The following is a 19,693-nucleotide window of genomic DNA, read 5'->3' on the forward strand; positions in this document are numbered from 1 at the left end:
ACTGTATGGGAGGCCATCGCGAAAACACACACAAGAATATGTCAAGCGACTACACATGTGAGCTGCGACCTTGTATAGGGCAATGCTTACTGTGTATGTGATTACTTAGAGTACTACTAACCCAACGCCATATGCAGTGCGCCCCCTCGTTCGGCCGGCCGCTTACCTGGATGGCCTTCTTGGCGAGGCGCGGGATCAGTGTCTCCGGGTAGACCTGGTGGACGCTGAAGCTGGGCTGGTCCACTGCCGCCTGGCGCCGGATCTCTTCCCATCGGTCCTCGCCGTACACCTGCTTGATGTACTCGGACATGTTCTCCAGCAGCAGCCCGTACATCCTGGCACCTGTCGCGAAAGAGAGCAGAACAGCTGTCAGTGAAGGAGGGCGTCTGGCGACTGGAACATCAACTGCTTCACAAAGGTAACCTAACTTCACTGGTGGCCATTGAAATTACAACACCAGTATCGAAGGAAACTTTGCGGATTTTACATATACAGTATAGCAGGAAGAATAAATCATTAAATTTGTAGGTGGTATCCGAGTATACATTGTAAGGGTTTTGTTTTACACAGAAAATTGTAATTTTGGTAATGTTTTGGATGTCATGCTGAAAATTAAAGTTCAACAGCGTCTGAATAATAGCGGGTTGTGCTGCGAAAGATTATTAGTAGAAACTTTCAAAATGGTTCAAATGTCTCTGAGCACTATGCGACTTAACATCTGAGGTCATCAGTGCCCTAGAACTCAGAACTACTTAAACTTAACTAACCTAACGACATCACACACATTCATGCCCGAGGCAGGATTCGAACCTGCGACCGTAACGGTCACGCGGTTCCAGACTGAAGCGCCTAGAACCGCTCTGCCACACCGGCCGGCAGTAGAAACTTTGCTTGTGAGTGGATGAGTGGAGTGGAGTACAGTCTAGGAGAGAGAAAGAGAGAGAGAGAGAGAGAGAGAGAGAGAGAGAGTAGGAGGCATCGAGTTGTATCTTGTGACGTGGTAAGATTGTAAGGTGGATGTAATTTCGCACCTTACAAGCACACACCTACATACTTTGCCGTGATTTACAATCAGAATTAGGTATCATTTGATAGGTTGTACATCGTATATATGAATATTTTTGGAGACCGACATTGTCAGGTACACCTAGTAAATAGTTGTTAACGCTTATTGCATGAAAGGTGACGGAGTGTCTTTATTTTCAAAACGGCCTAATGAATGACTGCCTATACTAGTAGAGGTTGGAACGCCAGTGGAAATGAAAAGGCAGGCGTAACTCAACCCCTATGTGGAAAAGCCCGCACATGTGTGTTGATCCTGCTTGACACAGGAAGTAGCCAAGACGGACGGTCGGGGCACGTGAGAGCTGAAGCACAATACAGCGGCGGGGAATTATAGCGGGGCCGTAAGGATAACCGGATAATACTTCGGAAACTCTGAAAAACTTGGACGCAGCAGAGAGGAACGAGGAAACGTTACCTAGGAAATCACGCAGGCTGCGTTATTTCCGAGGATATTTACTTTGAGAAGCGTACCATTGTATGTATTCCTAATTAATGGGGATAGATATTTCCTTGCAAACTTTCCGAACTGGACGACCAAAGAATAAAATATGGTTGGTTGGCGTTCGGAAGAACCTGTAGAGAGAGAGAATATTCCGTGGTTTCGAGAATATGATTCGCCTTCTGCAGTTATGAGGGAGGGGAGCGAGCTTTGCTGGGTAGCCAGCGGTGGAACAAATGAGGTTCTTCCCTTTAGAGCACCTGTGTCTGACGGTTGGTCAGTATCAGCTTTATTGGTTCAGACGGACTTGCTATCTTTGCTCTCAGGAGATTTTATAGTTAGACGGTTAGGCACTGTACTGTTGCGAATTTACACGATTCTGGACTTCACCTCCGGGTAGGGCGCCGTCGTTGATTACGCAGCGTTCAGTGATTGACAGCACTTCTTCTGCCTATACATTCGTTGATGCGTTATCTGAACTCCGTCCTTGCGGCTGGGAGTTCAAGTTTCTCGTCTGTAGAACACATAGAGGAGAAGACAGTATTAGGTTATACTAGTCAGAGGACCGCCATCTGCCGTCCTAGTGTTTGAATGAGTTTTTATTTTGTGGCTGGAGTACTTCCACCATCGCAGACGTGTACGAGAACCAAGTCTCCGACACTCCGGACGCAGTACATACTGTGATAATGCTGATTGCTTCGGCTTTTAGGGCTATAAAGTTAAACAGATGTGATCACGTAAATTTTATTTCCACTGAGGTTGCACACCACTGTGGATCATCTTTGAAAGTAGTGTTTCTAGTGTTTGGTACGTAGGTGGTGTAAGTCATCTCGCGTTATTTATATTAGATCACATAGCCATAAAAAGGGGCAGATGATAAAAAGTTCGTAGATTACTTTAAACTTAGTATCGTTAAATGTATAAAAAAGACCATTATTCCATCTACTACCGTTAGGAATATGGACGATAAAAAAAGCACGTACATGTCACAAGATCCCTTATTTTGCTACTATCTAGGAAAAAATAGGCCGCGGGGGAACAATACTGAACCTGCCTTTTTCATCCCTAACAAAGTAGGCGACAAGCATAGCCACAGAGAGCAGCCTACTAGTGCTAAATTCAATGCAACAGGCGTGTACAGAAATAACTAAAATGATTATTCAAAGTGTTGTGTAGGGAAAACACGTAGATGTGTTTCAGTGTTAGATTCAAAGAATATCTTAAGGGTTAGGGTTGTAGATCGGTACGTGCCCACTTCCGGAAGCAAGGGCATACGGCAATTGATACAGCCTCAAATTTGTCCATTTTACATCGAAAAAGCAAGGGGAACACACTTAAAATCCTTGAGAAGTGTGAATTATGAAGTCCGTTGAAACAGTCTTCAGAGCAGACGCGAAACAGGAAAATGGAACTACGTCGTCTTAACATTCTGGTTAACTTTAATTTTTTAAATAAATACTTCAGGTAAGATTTTCTGTTTCTTTAGCATTGCATTAATGACTGTGTGTTTTTAATGCTTCAGTGTACATTACTTTATCCCTTATTTTATGGTTTTCGGTTACTCAGATTTTGTAACATAAAAAAGGATTTTTTGTGATGTCATTACTTTACTATTGAAACAGCATGTCACCTTTGTTCTCTAAAGCGTTCAGTTCTGTGTCGTTTACTTATCATTTATTTCTCACAATATGCTTAAGTAAGCACCCGTCAAATAATAACATTATACGTTCCATATCCTGCTACTGATTTCCATCTATTTTATTTTCATCAAATGCTTAATTAATAAACAAAAAAATGTATCAATTCCTGCTCATAATTCTTTGTCACGTATAACTGTTCTGTTACGGGTACTATATGTTATTCGGGATCAGGATTTTAACATTTTTTGTCTGCGAATGCGATCGCGCCACGCTAATATTTCTGCAGCTAATATTTTCCCACTGCACATGCGCGGTCCCGGTTTCCATCACTGAGCACGACTTAGCACTGCAGGCTGATTTATTTCTTGTGTGCCACTTTCAGAAGCATACAAAATTCCCTATCAGTTATCGTTTTAATATTGTTTTTGTTACCAAGTGAGTTCTTATCGATTCTTCCTGCGCTCTTTTTTATCAATTTATGAGCACTTTGATGGATTGTGATCCTGAATGTAATGGTTAACCGGTTATGTCTGGTCTACTGCCCTCCTCTCCGGGTTCATGGTAGATGTTCTTATTTTTCACTGTGTGTTCGAGTCCTTTATTGGTTTTATGTCACACTGAGTTGGGCGAATATTTCTTGAAGATTCTTACAGCTTTTTAAAAAAGTAATTGAGGCATGACTGAGGAATCGTGGACCCATAATTTCCACTTACTGACGATCCGCTAATTATGTAATTTATTCATAGACAAAGAATGTTCGGTCCCGTCCATGTCGGAAGTTTAATGTCATGAAAGTACTTACCCTTTCGTATGCAGCTATAATGGATCACAACTGTAGAGAATGCTTTTTCTAATTTAACAGATCTAACCTGATGATGTGACTTATAAGCTACGAATCGGTCGTTAAATAAATTATTTACAACGGCAGCCGAGCGTCTGTAACTTTTATTTTGTGGCCTTCCGAGCAGCAACTCAGTTTAGCCATCAATAACACATAGTTACAGTGTACATAGAATTGAATAAAAGAATACAGAAATGCAAAATTACAACGGCGCCTGTTATTCAAGACACTAACAAGGATGTTTCCGATGACCACGTTTTGTCATTTGTAAGTAAATGACTGCTACATCTTGATGACGGACATACCATCTCCCGCCTTCCAGGATGGTAACAGCACTGTTCAAAAGCGCGAAAGCATACGTTAGTAGTTTGAACAACACCTTGATTGGTCCACAAATCTTTCAGTCTTAGCCAAACAGAAAATATTTGGAACTCTTTGGAATGGCAAGTGAAACGTAGAAACTTGTTAGCTCTACGGGATCTGATTGTCAATGAGTGGAGTGAATTGGATTTGGTACAGATGAAGAAACATAGAACTACGTTGTCGAACTGAGGCTACTGTGAAGGCTAGAGACGGCGTTACTCGGTATCAAAGTAATGGCTATCGCGCGGAGGACCCGGGTTCAATTCCTGGTACTACTGGGAATTTTTCCTCGGCAGGAGAACTAAGCTGGGGCCCCTCAATCTCCTGATGCCAATTGAGGAGCTGTTCGAAATGCTCCAGACCCAGACTAATAGTCAGGAGATCGGTGTGCTGATCATACACTCCTCTGCACCACATCCAAGTGACGCCATTGGTTGATGGATGACATGGCGCTCGGTCGAAGCCAACTGGCCGGTCTGTGGCCACAACAGCGGAGCTGCTTATGAGGCAGAGCAACACAGTACGCATGTTTGTGACTTTATGGGTCCTGGCAGTTGTCAGGAAGTAATCGGTAGCTGTTGCTTTTCTTTTCAGTCAGTTGTAAACAAATTTCCTTTCTGTAACCCGTGCAGCAATGGACTTTAGCTGGGCAAAGACGGGAGAGTGTTCGTGAGCTCCGTAGTGCTGCGTGTCGCAAGTGTTCTGGAGGCTTTGTGACTGTGAGCCATAGCCATGTCGGGTCCTGACCGCCCACCCAGAGGCTGCCGGAGAAAACGTCGCACGTGTGTAGTACGTGCGTGGCCATCTGGGGATGCACGTGTCCATGTTCTGTGTGCCAACGAGTCGTCAGAAGTTGTAATCTGCACGTCTCCGTTTGGCACTTCATAGTTACACACGCCTCGTACGTAAACAAAATACGTTGCGACCATTTAAAGATCTTTTTAATGTCAAGCATGCTGTCTGGTGTCCTCACTTACGGATGTGTGTGTGTGTGTGCGTGTGTGTGTGTGTGTGTGTGTGTGTGTGTGTGTGTGTGTGTGTGTGTGTGTGTGTGTGTGTGTGTGTGTTCGTGTGTGTGTGTGCGTGTGTTTTCCAGGACATATCTGGAACTCGTGGGGAAATTTCAAACGAACTTGGTACGCCTGTAACTCAGTACCATTAAATAATTACTCTGTGGGTAAGGCATCCTTAGCATCCAAATACTTGGTGGATGGTGTGGTACAAAGGTGACATGCAACTTCTGGAGCAATTTCATTCACAGGGTACAAACAGCGTATTAAAAAATTATTCCATATTTTGAGAGGTGATAGTATGGATAAAAGGAAGAAAAACTGCCTCGTAAACATGCGCTCTAAAATGCATAACTTAATCCTTTGAGTACCAATGGTTTCTTCCTGAAATCACCACTGTATTATTATTATTTTTTAAACGCCATTACCTTTAGTATGAAACCACCGATGATGTTGCAAGACAGAGACATCTAGTGGTAAACTGAGGTGCTTCTACGAATCTAATGTAACAGTCATAGAGTTCAATGAAACAGTCGGCGCTGAGCTTGTGTTATTTGACTGTAGGAGATTGTGACATGTGTATTTTTTTCTAGTGCCCATCTTGAAGAGACCACTGACAGTGTAAGAAGGCAGGCTATATCTAAGGTCACTGTAACGTAAATTGAAGTTTGTACTACTGATTTTATGAATGGCTCGAAATATTATATAGTCTTCACACAACTTTTGTTATAATTTGAAGCTCATTGTTGCTCGATATTTATGACTGTAATTTATTTGAGGCATTATGAGTGCGTGGAGTTTTGTGATGCGGGATTGTCTAGGAAAAATAAGAATTTGTTTAAACATGAAATTACAATGAAATGAATACCTCTAGCTGCTTAGAGGCGTTGATATAAGTCAACGGGGACAGTTGAAAATAACTGCCTCGACCGTGACTCGAAGCCGGGATCCTCTGCTTACATGGCAGACGCCCTATCCATTCTGAGCCACCGAGGACACAGAGGATAGTGCGACTGCAGGGATTTATCTCTGGCGCGCCTCCTGTGAGACCCACATTCCCAACTTATTGTCCTGAGCTATATTCATGGTGCCCCTGCTCATTATACTCATTTCTCGCGGCGTGTTGCTGATTCCCGTAAGAGTTCGGGCACCGTTTGTGCATCCGCACACAAGAAGATGGTCAAATGTACGGGTATTCGTTGGACAAATATATTATACTAGAACTGACATGTGATTACAGTTTCACACAATTTGGGTGCATAGATCCTGAGAATTCAGTACCCAGAACAACCACCTCTGACCGTAATAACGGCCTTGATACGCCTGGGCATTGAGTCAAACAGAGCTTGGATGGCGTGTGCAGGTACAGTTGCCCATGCAGCTTCAACATGATACCATAGTTCATCAAGAGTAGTGACTGGTGTATTGTGACGACGCAGTTGTACGGCCGCTATAGACCTGACGTTTTCAGTTGGTGAGAGATCTGGAGAATGTGCTGGCGAGGGCAGCAGTCGAAAATTTTCTGTATCCAGAAAGACCCGTACAGGACCTGCAACATGCGGTCGTGCATTATCCTGCTGAAATGTAGGGTTTCGCAATGTAGGGTAGAGTCACTGGTCGTAACCAATCTGAAATGTAACGTCCACTGTTCAATGTGCTCTCAATGCGAACAAGAGGTGACTGAGACGTGTATCCAATGACACCCCATACCATCACGCTGCGTGATACGTCAGTATGGCGATGACGAATACACGCTTCCAATGTGCGTTCACCGCGATGTCGCCAAACACGGATGCGATCATCATGATGCTGTAAACAGAACCTGGATTCATCCGAAAAAATGATGTTTTGCCATTCGTGCTCCCAGGTTCGTCGCTGAGTACACCATCGCAGGCGCTCTTGTCTGTGATGCAGCGTCATGGGTAACCGAAGCCATGATCTCCGAGCTGATAGTTCATGCTGCTGAAAACGTCGCCGAACTGTTGGTGCAGATGGTTGTAGTCTTGCAAACGCCCCCATCTGTTGACTCAGGGATCGAGACGTGTCTGCACGATCCGTTACAGCCATGCGGATAAGATGCCTGTTATCTCGACTGCTAATGATACGAGGCCGTTGGGATCCAGCACGGCGTTCCCTATTACCCTCCTGAAGCCAACGATTCCATATTCTGCTAACAGTCATTGGATCTCGACCAACGCGAGCAGCAATGTCGCGATACGATAAACCGGAATCGCGATAGTCTACAATCCGACGTTTATCAAGGTCGTAAACGTGATGGTACGCATTCTCCTCCGTACACGAGGCATCACCACAACGTTTCAACAGGCAACGCCGGTCAACTGCTGTTTGTGTATGAGAAATAGGTTGGAAACTTTCCTCTTGTCAGCATGTTGTAGGTGTCGCCACCGGCGCCAACCGTGTGTGAATGCTCTGAAAAGCTAATCATTTGCATATCACAGCTTCTTCTTCCTGTCGGTTAAATTTCGCGCGTGTAGCACACTTTCTTCGTGGTGTAGCAATTTTAATGGCCAGTAGTGTATATTTATATAAAAAACCATTTTAGCAACAATCTTCAAATTTATTTAGTTCAAACCCACGGTGAGGGCCTGGTGTGAGACACTGTCAGCTTCAAGAATCAGACCTCTAGACAAGAAGAACTGGAGCCGTATCAGCATGACAAGCTAGGTAAACTTGAAAGTTTACTGTAATCTTAGCTCTTCTCAAAATCTTCATAAAGGCTTTGCTTATTAATTACTTGTACTGCGCGTTATTTAATGTGGACAATAGCTGGAAGAAGAAAGGTGGGGGGAGATTACATATTCCTCGAAAAGAACGTCTCCTTCCCTCCAGGAATTCCCATTTGAGTTCCCGAAGAATCTCTGTAACGCTTACGTGTTGTTCCAACCTGCCGGTAACAAGCCTAGCAGCCCGCCTCAGAATTGCTTCAACGTCTTCCTTTAAGTCGATCTGGTGCAGTACTCAAGAATAGGTTGCACTAGCGTCCTATGTGGGAACTCCTACACTTTCCTAAAACCCTCCGAAAAAACCGAAGTCGACCATTCACCTTCCCTAGCACAATACTCACATGCTCCTTCCATTACATATCGCTTTACAGCGTTAAGCCTAGGTTCTTAAACGACATGACCGTGTCAACCAGGACACTACTAATGCTATATCCGAACATAACTTGTTTGGTTTTCCTAGTCATCCACATTACCTTACATTTTTTTACACGCAGAGCCAGCTGCCATTCATTACACCAATTAGAAATTTTGTCTAAATCATTTTGCATCGTACCACAGTCAGTGGCACACCTTCGACATCCGCTCATACACCATAGCATCATAAGCAAACAACCGCAGATTGCTGCTTATCCTATTCAGCAGTTCATTTATGTATAAAGAAAATATTTTCGATGCTATCACTCCGACGCACTCCTGACGATATCATTGTCTCTGAACACTCGCCGTCGAGAACACCAAACTGGATTCTATGACTTAATAAATATTCGAGCCACTCACAATCTGGGGACCTATTCCATATGGTTGTACCTTAGTTAACAGTTTGCAGTGGAGTATGTGTCTAATGCTTTTCGGATATCTAGGAGTACTGAATCTACCTTTTACCCTGCATTCGTAGTTAGCAGTATATAATGTGAGAAAAAGGCAAGCTGAATTTCACATGAGAGATGCTATCGAAAACCGTGCTGATTCGTTGACATAAGCTTTTCGGTCTCTGGGAAATTTGTTGTATTCGAACTGAGAATATGTTCTGGAATTCTACAACAAACCGATTTTAAGGATACTGGTCTGTAATTTTGGGAGTCAGCTCTTTTACTCTTCTTATATACAGGAGTCACCTGCGCTTTTCCCAGTCGATTGAGAATTTGCGCTGGACGAGAGATTCGAGATTAATGCAAGTTACGTAAGGGTCCAGTGCCCTAGAGTAATCGTTGCAAAACCGAACTGGGATTCTATCGGGATCTGGTGAGTTATTTGTTTTCAGCTCTCTACTTTGACACCATTACCTGGAAGGAGTGCTAGAGGAAATAGAGGACACATAAAGAAAAGAATTCGCGTTTCCTAAGTTGTAAATTTAGTGAGCGCTCAAGCGTGTTCGGAATACTCTTCCAATTCCAGTAGCTAACGCAACAAGACAGGCGTTGTGTACCACGTTGTGCTGCCGTTAAAAATTCCGAGAGCGTCCGCTCCTAGGAGAATGACCGAGAAATCCTTATTCGCATGTTTCTTCGCAAAATCACCGTGATGGTAAAAGCAGAGAGATTCGATCTGATACTGAAGCCCACAACTATCCCGCGCACCATTGGCGACTGAAATGAGAAACACGAGAAGTGACAACGGTACATGAAGTGCCCTCAGTCACACATCGTACGATGGATTGTGAAATATAAGAGCCAAAGAGACTGGTAGACCTACCTAATATCGTCTAGTGACCCCGCGAGCACTCAGGAGCGCCGCAACACGACGTGCATGGACTCGACTAATGTCGGAAGTAATGCTGAAGGGAAATGACACCATGAATCCTGCAGCATGCCTGTACATCCGTAAGAGTACGAGGGCGTGGAGATCTCTTCTGAACAGCACGTTGGAAGGAATCCCAGGTATGGTCAGTAATGTTGATGTCTGGGGAATTAGGTGGACAGCGGAAGTGTTTAAACTCAGAAGAGCGTTTCTGGAGCCACTCTGTAGTAATTCTGGAATTTCCAAGTCCGTCGGTATGCACAATGGACATAAAAGGATGCCGGCGATCAGACAGGATGCCTACATAACGTGTCACCTGTCAGAGTCGTATCTAGAAGTATCAGGAGTCCCACATCACTCCCCTCCACCAGCTTGGACAGTCCCCTGCTGACATGCGGACTCCATGGATTCATGAACTTGTCTCCATACCCATACACGTACATCCATCGATACAATTTGAAACGACAGTCGTCCGACCAGGCAACATGTTTCCAGTGTCGGTGTGGACGGTTCCAGGTGAGGCGTAAGGCTTTGGCTTTGTGTCGTACAGTCGTCAAGGGTACACGAGTGGGCCTTCGACTTCGAAAGCCCATACCGATAATGTTTCGTTGAATGGTTCGCAATCTGACACATGTTGATGGCCCAGCATTGAAATCTACAGCAATTTCGGGAAGGGTTGCACATATGTCGCGTTGAACGATTCTCTTCCGTCGTCGTTGGTCCTGTTTTTGCAGGATGTTCTTTCCGGCCGCAGCGATGTCAGAGATTTGTTTTATCGGATTCCTGAAATTCCCGGTACACTCGTGAAGTGGTCGTATGGGAGAAACCTCACTTCATCGCTACCTCAGAGATGCTGTATCCCATTCTCGTGCGCCGACTGTAACTCCACGTTCAAACTCACTTAAATCTTGATAACTTGCAATTGTACCAGCAGTAACCGATCTAACAATAGCCAGACACTTGTTGGCTTATATAGCCGTTGCCGACCGCAGCCTGTTAGGTGTGTATGTGTTTGAGTACGCAAGCGTATGCCAGTTTCTTTGGCGCTTCAGAATAGTGCTCATGCAGACAGATGACCTCCAGAAATCTCTGAGTATTAGTGTCCTCCCGGTCTCAGCAGGAGAGTGACCAAGAAATTCTTCTTGGCACGTTTCTTCGCAAAATAACCGTGATGGTAAAAACAGAGAGATTAGCTCTCATACCGAGGCTGGTAGTGAAGAACGCCATAGGCAACTCGCCGGAAGGCGAGCGACAGCTATGATGCAGAAAGCACGTTCCTCGCACCCGTATGAGCTCGCTGTTGGGTGCCAGCTGGCATACGGGCGGGGCGACCGCCAGATAAGCGGCCCGGCCGCACCTGCCCAACTACACTCCTGGAAATTGAAATAAGAACACCGCGAATTCATTGTCCCAGGAAGGGGAAACTATATTGACACATTCCTGGGGTCAGATACATCACATGGTCACACTGACAGAACCACAGGCACATAGACACAGGCAACAGAGCATGCACAATGTCGGCACTAGTACAGTGTATATCCACCTTTCGCAGCAATGCAGGCTGCTATTCTCCCATGGAGACGATCGTAGAGATGCTGAATGTAGTCCTGTGGAACGGCTTGCCATGCCATTTCCACCTGGCGTCTCAGTTGGACCAGCGTTCGTGCTGGACGTGCAGACCGCGTGAGACGACGCTTCATCCAGTCCCAAACATGCTCAATGGGGGACAGATCCGGAGATCTTGCTGGCCAGGGTAGTTGACTTACACCTTCTAGAGCACGTTGGGTGGCACGGGATACATGCGGACGTGCATTGTCCTGTTGGAACAGCAAGTTCCCTTGCCGGTCTAGGAATGGTAGAACGATGGGTTCGATGACGGTTTGGATGTACCGTGCACTATTCAGTGTCCCCTCGACGATCACCAGAGGTGTACGGCCAGTGTAGGAGATCGCTCCCCACACCATGATGCCGGGTGTTGGCCCTGTGTGCCTCGGTCGTATGCAGTCCTGATTGTGGCGCTCACCTGCACGGCGCCAAACACGCATACGACCATCATTGGCACCAAGGCAGAAGCGACTCTCATCGCTGAAGACGACACGTCTCCATTCGTCCCTCCATTCACGCCTGTCGCGACACCACTGGAGGCGGGCTGCACGATGTTGGGGCGTGAGCAGAAGACGGCCTAACGGTGTGCGGGACCGTAGCCCAGCTTCATGGAGACGGTTGCGAATGGTCCTCGCCGATACCCCAGGAGCAACAGTGTCCCTAATTTGCTGGGAAGTGGCGGTGCGGTCCCCTACGGCACTGCGTAGGATCCTACGGTCTTGGCGTGCATCCGTGCGTCGCTGCGTTCCGGTCCCAGGTCGACGGGCACGTGCACCTTCCGCCGACCACTGGCGACAACATCGATGTACTGTGGAGACCCCACGCCCCACGTGTTGAGCAATTCGGCGGTACGTCCACCCGGCCTCCCGCATGCCCACTATACGCCCTCGCTCAAAGTCCGTCAACTGCACATACGGTTCACGTCCACGTTGTCGCGGTATGCTACCAGTGTTAAAGACTGCGATGGAGCTCCGTATGCCACGGCAAACTGGCTGACACTGAAGGTGGCGGTGCACAAATGCTGCGCAGCTAGCGCCATTCGACGGCCAACACCGCGGTTCCTGGTGTGTCCGCTGTGCCGTGCGTGTGATCATTGCTTGTACAGCCCTCTCGCAGTGTCCGGAGCAAGTATGGTGGGTCTGACACACCGGTGTCAATGTGTTCTTTTTTCCATTTCCAGGAGTGTAGTTCTTTTGCACTGGGTAATAATAAACCTCTTCAGCTGTATTTAGTTTTTTATTGCTGCATCGCTACAGGCTTCGTGGCACTGAAAGCCACGTCTTCAGGTGACGGACAATGAAAGCTGGGTAAAAAGGTTCCGAGTTTTTCCGCCCTAATGTTTTAGTTGTATGTTCACCTGAAGATGTGTCTTTTAGTACCACGAAACATGTTGTTGTTGTTTTTGTTGTGGTCTTCAGTCTTGAGACTGGTTTGATGCAGCTCTCGATGCTACTCTATCCTGTGCAAGCTTAATAATCTCCCAGTACTTACTGTAACATACATCCTTGGTGAATCTGCTTAGTGTATTCATCTCTTGGTCTCTCTCTACGAATTTTACCCTCCACACTGCCCACCAATACTAAATTTGTGATCCCTAGACGCCTCAGAACATGTCCTACCAACCGATAACTTCTTCTAATCAAGTTGTGCCACAAACTCCTCTTCTCCCCAATCCTACTCCTTACCTCTTCATTAGGTATGGGATCTACCCATCTAATCTTTAGCATTCTTCTGTACCACCACATTTCTAAAGCTTCTATTCTCATCTTGTCCAAACTTGTTACCGTCCATGTTTCACTTCCATACATGGCTACACTCCATACATATACTTTCAGTAACTTCTTCCTGACACTTAAATCTATACTCGATACAAATACTATACAAATACTTTCAGAAATGACTTACTGATACATAAATCTATAGTCGATGTTAACAAATTTCTCTTCTTCAGAAACGCTTTCCTTGCCATTGCCTGTCTACATTTTATATCCTCTCTACTTCGACCATCATCAGTTGTTTTGCTCCCCAAATAGCAAAACTCCTTTACTGCTTTAAGTGTCTCATTTCCTAATCTAACTCCCTCAGCATCACCCGACTTAATTCGACAACATTCCATTATCCTCGATTTGCTTTTGTTGATGTTCATCTTCTATCCTCCTTTCAAGACACTGTCCATTCCGTTCAACTGCTCTTCCAAGTCCTTTGCTGTCTCTGAGAGAATGCAATGTCATCGGCGAACCTCAAAGTTTTTATTTCTTATCCCTGTATTTTAATACCTACTCCGAATTTTTCTTTTGTTTCCTTTACTGCTTGCTCAATATACAGATTGCATAACATCAGGTACAGGCTACAACCCTGTCTCACTCCCTTCCCAACCACTGCTTCCCTTTCATACCCCTGGACTCTTGTAAATGCCATCTGGTTTCTGTACAAATTGTAAATAGCCTTTCGCTTCCTGTTACTCCTGCCACCTTCAGAATTGGAATGAGAGTATTCCAGTCAACACTGTCAAAAGCTTTCTCTAAGTCTACAGATGCTAGAAACGTAGGTTTGCCTTTTCTTAATCTAGCTTCTAAAATAAGTCGTAGGGTCAGTATTGCCTCAGGTGTCCCCATATTTCTACGGAATCCAAACTGATCTTCCCCAAGGTCGGCTTCTTCCAGTTTTTCCATTCGTCTGTAAAAAATTCGCATAACTATTTTGCAGCCATGACTTATTAAACTGTTAGTTCGGTAATTTTCACATCTGTCAGCGCCTGCTTTCTTTGGGATTGGAATTATTATATTCTATATTTTTTCTGTCTCATACATTTTGCTCACCAGATGCTAGAGTTTTGTCAGGACTGACTCTCCCAAGGCTGTCAGTAGTTCTAATGGAATGTTGCCTAGTCCCGGGCCTTGTTTCAACTCAGGTCTTTCAGTGATCTGTCAAACTCTTCACGCAGTATCATATCTCCCATTTCATCTTCATCTACATCCTCTTCCATTTCCATAATATTGTCCTCAAGTACACTGCCCTTGTGTAGACCCTCTATATACTCTTTCTACCTTTCTTCTGTCCGTTCTTTGCTTATAACTGGGTTTCCATCTGAGCTCTTGATATTCATACAAGTCTTTCCCTTTTCTCCAAAGGTCTCTTTAATTTTCCTGTAGGCAGTATCTATCTTACCTGTAGTGATCCAATAATAAAGGACTAAATAAAGCTGAAGCAGTTTCCTAACACCCAAGATGACTACTCATAGCTGTGCTTCCTCTACCTAGAAGGTTATCTCATTTTTCTGCGTCTCTTGCCTTTCTGGGAACATTCCCCTTTTAGACCAGAGGTCTGGAAGAAAGTACTGTATGCGTTCATTGTAATAGTTAGACACCTGGTGATAACTGATGCATAGGAGTGGGTGTCGTGGTCGAGCCGGGTGGAAGTGGAGCGACGTGAAAAGAATTTGTCGAACAATTTCAACCAAACCTGGTACATATATAAGATATTGGCTTGGAAAAACAGCCGGCCGTTGTGACCGAGCGGTTCTAGGCAATTCTGTCCGGAGCCGTGCGACCGCTATGGTCGCAGGTTCGAGTCCTGACTCGGGCATGGATGTGTGTGATGTCCTTAGGTTACTTAGGTTTAAGTAGTTCTAAGTTTTAGAGGACTGATGACCTCAGATGTTAAGTCCCATAGTGCTCAGAGCCATTTGAACCTTTTTTTTTTTTTTTTTTTGAAAAACATTGGGCGGGAGACACGTCTAGCCTCACTAGGCGTGGGAATCACTTGAAAGTGGGTGTTAATACATTGCCTGACAGAGAAAGTGGAGCACCCATAAGACATGGTCGGATATCAGTGTAATTTCGTACACGTACACGCCATAGACGGGTATGCTCCCTGCCGCCGTTGGATAAGCAGCTGCAGCAGCAAGTCGTATAACCCTAGCTTCTTATTTGTTACATAGTTTAATTTCTTTGCGTGTTTTTGGGTACTTGCATTGTTTAATTCGTATATTTCGGGCGTATTATAGTATTTGAGGGTTGTAGCATCGCGCCTTAGTACCTGAATAGTGCAAATTTGCGTAGTCGTCTGTCTTCTGTTTTTGTTGTGAACGGCCAGAGTCGGTTGGCCAGTCAGTGTGCTCCCTGCCGCCGTTGGATAAGCAGCTGCAGCAGCAAGCCGTATAACCCTAGCTTCTTATTTGTTACATAGTTTAATTTCTTTGCGTGTTTTTGGGTACTTGCATTGTTTAATTCGTATATTTCGGGCGTATTATAGTATTTGAGGGTTGTAGCATCGCGCCTTAGTACCTGAATAGTGCAAATTCGCGTAGTCGTCTGTCTTCTGTTTTTGTTTTGAACAGCCAGTCTCGGTTGGTCACAGTCATTGTGCTCCCTGCCGCCGTTGGATAAGCAGCTGCAGCAGCAAGTCGTATAACCCTAGCTTACTTATTTGTTACATAGTTTAATTAATTTCTTTGCGTGTTTTTGGGTACTTGCATTGTTTAATTCATATATTTCGGGCGTATTATAGTATTTGACAGTTGTAGCATCGCGCTTTAGTGTTTACTTCGTAGATTCTTATTTAAATTGCGTGTGAGTTTCGTATAGGAGGTGCAGTTTCGAGTTTTAGTTACTGTAATCGTAAATTCAGCAGATTGTAGCGCAGTCGTTAGGCATTTGTACAGGTTAGTTGATACATTCTTTGCGTGTTCCGCTTGCGTTATCTAGGCACCGACTCGTGTTTCAGTAACTGTTGTTAAACATCGATTAGAATGGACAGGGACTGCGATTGCTGTGTTCGGATGAGGGCTGACTTGGCATCCCTTCGCTCACAGCTGCAATCGGCGCTGACTTCGGTCGCGCAGCTTGAGGCTGTTGCCAATGGGCACCACTGTGGGGAGCCGGACTCGGGTATCACGGGGATGTCAACCTCATCCCGTCTGTCCCCAGATCGGTCTGCCGCTGTGGTTGCCCCGGTTGCTGCCCGCAGTGGAGCTGAGCCCTCGCCTGTGGTTGATTGGGAGGTCGTTCCAAGGCGTGGCAGGCAGCGAAAGGCGTCCCCGGAAGCTGACCAGAAAGCCTCCCCGGTGCGTCTGACAAACCGGTTTCAGGCACTGTCTCTGGCTGAGCCAGATGCAGCTGCCTGCCCTGTTTCAGAGGATCATTCTCAGCCTTCAAGGTCCGGGCAATCGCAGAGGTTGGGCTTACTGGTAGTTGGGAGCTCCAATGTTAGGCGCGTAATGGGGCCCCTTAGGGATATGGCGGCTAAGGAGGGGAAGAAATCCAGTGTGCACTCCGTGTGCATTCCGGGAGGAGTCATTCCTGATGTGGAAAGGGTCCTTCCGGATGCCATGAAGAGCACAGGGTGCAGCCAGCTGCAGGTGGTGGCACATGTCGGCACTAATGACGTGTGTCGCTTTGGATCTGAGGAAATTCTCTCTGGATTCCAGCGGCTATCTGATTTGGTGAAGGCTGCCGGTCTTGCTTATGAGATGAAGGCAGAGCTCACCATCTGCAGCATCGTTGACAGAACCGACTGCGGACCTTTGGTGCAGAGCCGGGTGGAGGGTCTGAATCAGAGGCTCAGACGGTTTTGCGAGCGTATTGGCTGCAGATTCCTTGACTTGCGCCATAGGGTGGTGGGGTTTCGGGTTCCGCTGAATAGGTCAGGAGTTCACTACACTCAGCTGGCGGCTACACGGGTAGCGGAGGCTGTGTGGCGTGGACTGGGCGGTTTTTTAGGTTAGAAGGCCTCGGGAAAGTGCGGGATGGGCTGCAATGTCAAAGGGTGCTTGGCAATTACAGGACGTGCTTGGATCAAGGAACAGTCGGAATTATAGTTGTAAATTGTTGTAGTTGCGCTGGAAAAGTCCCTGAGCTTCAAGCGCTAATAGAAAGCACAGAAGCGGATATCGTTATAGGTACAGAAAGCTGGCTAAAGCCAGAAATAAGTTCTGCAGAAATTTTTACGAAGTCTCAGACGGTGTTCAGGAAAGATAGATTAGGCAGAATTGGTGGTGGAGTGTTGGTGTCTGTCAGTAGTGGTTTATCTTGTAGTGAAGTCGAAGTAGATACTCTGTGCGAATTGGTGTGGGTGGAGGTTATACTTAACAGCCGAATTAAGTTAATAATTGGCTCCTTCTACCGACCCCCAGACTCCGATGATACAGTTGCGGAACAGTTCAGAGAAAGTTTGAGTCTCGTAACAAATAAATACCCCACTCATACGGTTATAGTTGGTGGGGACTTCAACCTACCCTCGGTATGTTGGCAAAAATACTTGTTCAAAACCGGTGGTAGGCACAAAACGTCTTCCGAGATTGTCCTAAATGCATTCTCCGAAAATTATTTAGAGCAGTTAGTCCAGGAACCCACGCGAATTGTAAATGGTTGCGAAAACACACTTGACCTCTTGGCCACAAACAATCCAGAGCTGATAGAGAGCATCATGACTGATACAGGGATTAGTGATCACAAGGTCATTGTAGCTAGGCTCAATACCATTTCTTCCAAATCCATCAGAAACAAACGCAAAATAATTTTATTTAAAAAAGCGGATAAAGTACCACTAGAAGCCTTCCTAAAAGACAATTTCCATTCCTTCCGAACTGACTATGCGAATGTAGACGAGATGTGGCTCAAATTCAAAGATATAGTAGCAACAGCAATTGAGATATTCATACCTCATAAATTGGTAAGAGATGGAACGGATCCCCCGTGGTACACAAAAAAGGTCCGAACGCTGTTGCAGAGGCAACGGAAAAAGCATGCGAAGTTCAGAAGAACGCGAAATCCTGAAGATGGGCTAAAATTTACAGACGCGCGAAATTTGGCACGTACTTCGATGCGAGATGCCTTTAATAGGTTCCACAACGAAACATTGTCTCGAAATTTGGTAGAAAATCCGAAGAAATTCTGGTCGTATGTAAAGTACACAAGCGGCAAGACGCAGTCAATACCTTCGCTGCGCAGTGCCGATGGTACTGTTATCGACGACTGCGCCGCTAAAGCGGAGTTATTGAACGCAGTTTTCCGAAATTCCTTCACCAGGGAAGACGAATGGAATATTCCAGAATTTGAAACACGAACATCTGCTAGCATGAGTTTCTTAGAAGTAGATACCTTAGGGGTTGCGAAGCAACTCAAATCGCTTGATACGGGCAAGTCTTCAGGTCCAGATTGTATACCGATTAGGTTCCTTTCAGATTACGCTGATACTATAGCTCCCTACTTAGCACTCATATACAACCGCTCGCTCACCGATAGATCTGTACCTACAGATTGGAAAATTGCGCAGGTCGCACCAGTGTTCAAGAAGGGTAGTAGGAGTAATCCATTTAACTACAGACCTATATCATTGACGTCGGTTTGCAGTAGGGTTTTGGAGCATATACTGTATTCAAACATTATGAATCACCTCGAAGGGAACGATCTATTGACACGTAATCAACATGGCTTCAGAAAACATCGCTCTTGTGCAACGCAGCTAGCTCTTTATTCGCACGAAGTAATGGCCGCTATCGACAGGGGATCTCAAGTTGATTCCGTATTTCTAGATTTCCGGAAAGCTTTTGACACCGTTCCTCACAAGCGACTTCTAATCAAGCTGCGGAGCTATGGGGTATCGTCTCAGTTGTGCGACTGGATTCGTGATTTCCTGTCAGGAAGGTCGCAGTTCGTAGTAATAGACGGCAAATCATCGAGTAAAACTGAAGTGATATCAGGTGTTCCCCAGGGAAGCGTCCTGGGACCTCTACTGTTCCTGATCTATATAAATGACCTGGGTGACAATCTGAGCAGTTCTCTTAGGTTGTTCGCAGATGATGCTGTAATTTACCGTCTAGTAAGGTCATCCGAAGACCAGTATCAGCTGCAAAGCGATTTAGAAAAGATTGCTGTATGGTGTGTCAGGTGGCAGTTGACGCTAAATAACGAAAAGTGTGAGATGATCCACATGAGTTCCAAAAGAAATCCGTTGGAATTCGATTACTCGATAAATAGTACAATTCTCAAGGCTGTCAATTCAACTAAGTACCTGGGTGTTAAAATTACAAACAACTTCAGTTGGAAGGACCACATAGATAATATTGTCGGGAAGGCGAGCCAAAGGTTGCGTTTCATTGGCAGGACACTTAGAAGATGCAACAAGTCCACTAAAGAGACAGCTTACACTACACTCGTTCGTCCTCTGTTAGAATATTGCTGCGCGGTGTGGGATCCTTACCAGGTGGGATTGACGGAGGACATCGAGAGGGTGCAAAGAAGGGCAGC

The 19,693-nt window shown here is 45.5% G+C and overlaps 1 protein-coding gene across 2 annotated transcripts in view; it reads right to left on the reverse strand.

Annotated features, from left to right (window-relative positions):
* Positions 1-19,693, reverse strand: part of LOC126281270 (soluble guanylate cyclase 88E) — an 883,920-nt gene that overhangs the window by 140,312 nt on the left and 723,915 nt on the right. For both annotated transcript variants that reach the window (XM_049980094.1, XM_049980093.1), the window contains exon 4: positions 167-342. In XM_049980094.1, coding sequence (XP_049836051.1) covers positions 167-334 — 168 coding nt within the window. In that variant the 5' untranslated portion in view covers positions 335-342. The remainder of the gene's footprint in view (positions 1-166; positions 343-19,693) is intronic.

This window comes from Schistocerca gregaria, chromosome 7, assembly GCF_023897955.1.
Source record: "Schistocerca gregaria isolate iqSchGreg1 chromosome 7, iqSchGreg1.2, whole genome shotgun sequence".
In the NCBI taxonomy this organism is placed as follows: Eukaryota; Metazoa; Arthropoda; class Insecta; order Orthoptera; family Acrididae; genus Schistocerca; species Schistocerca gregaria.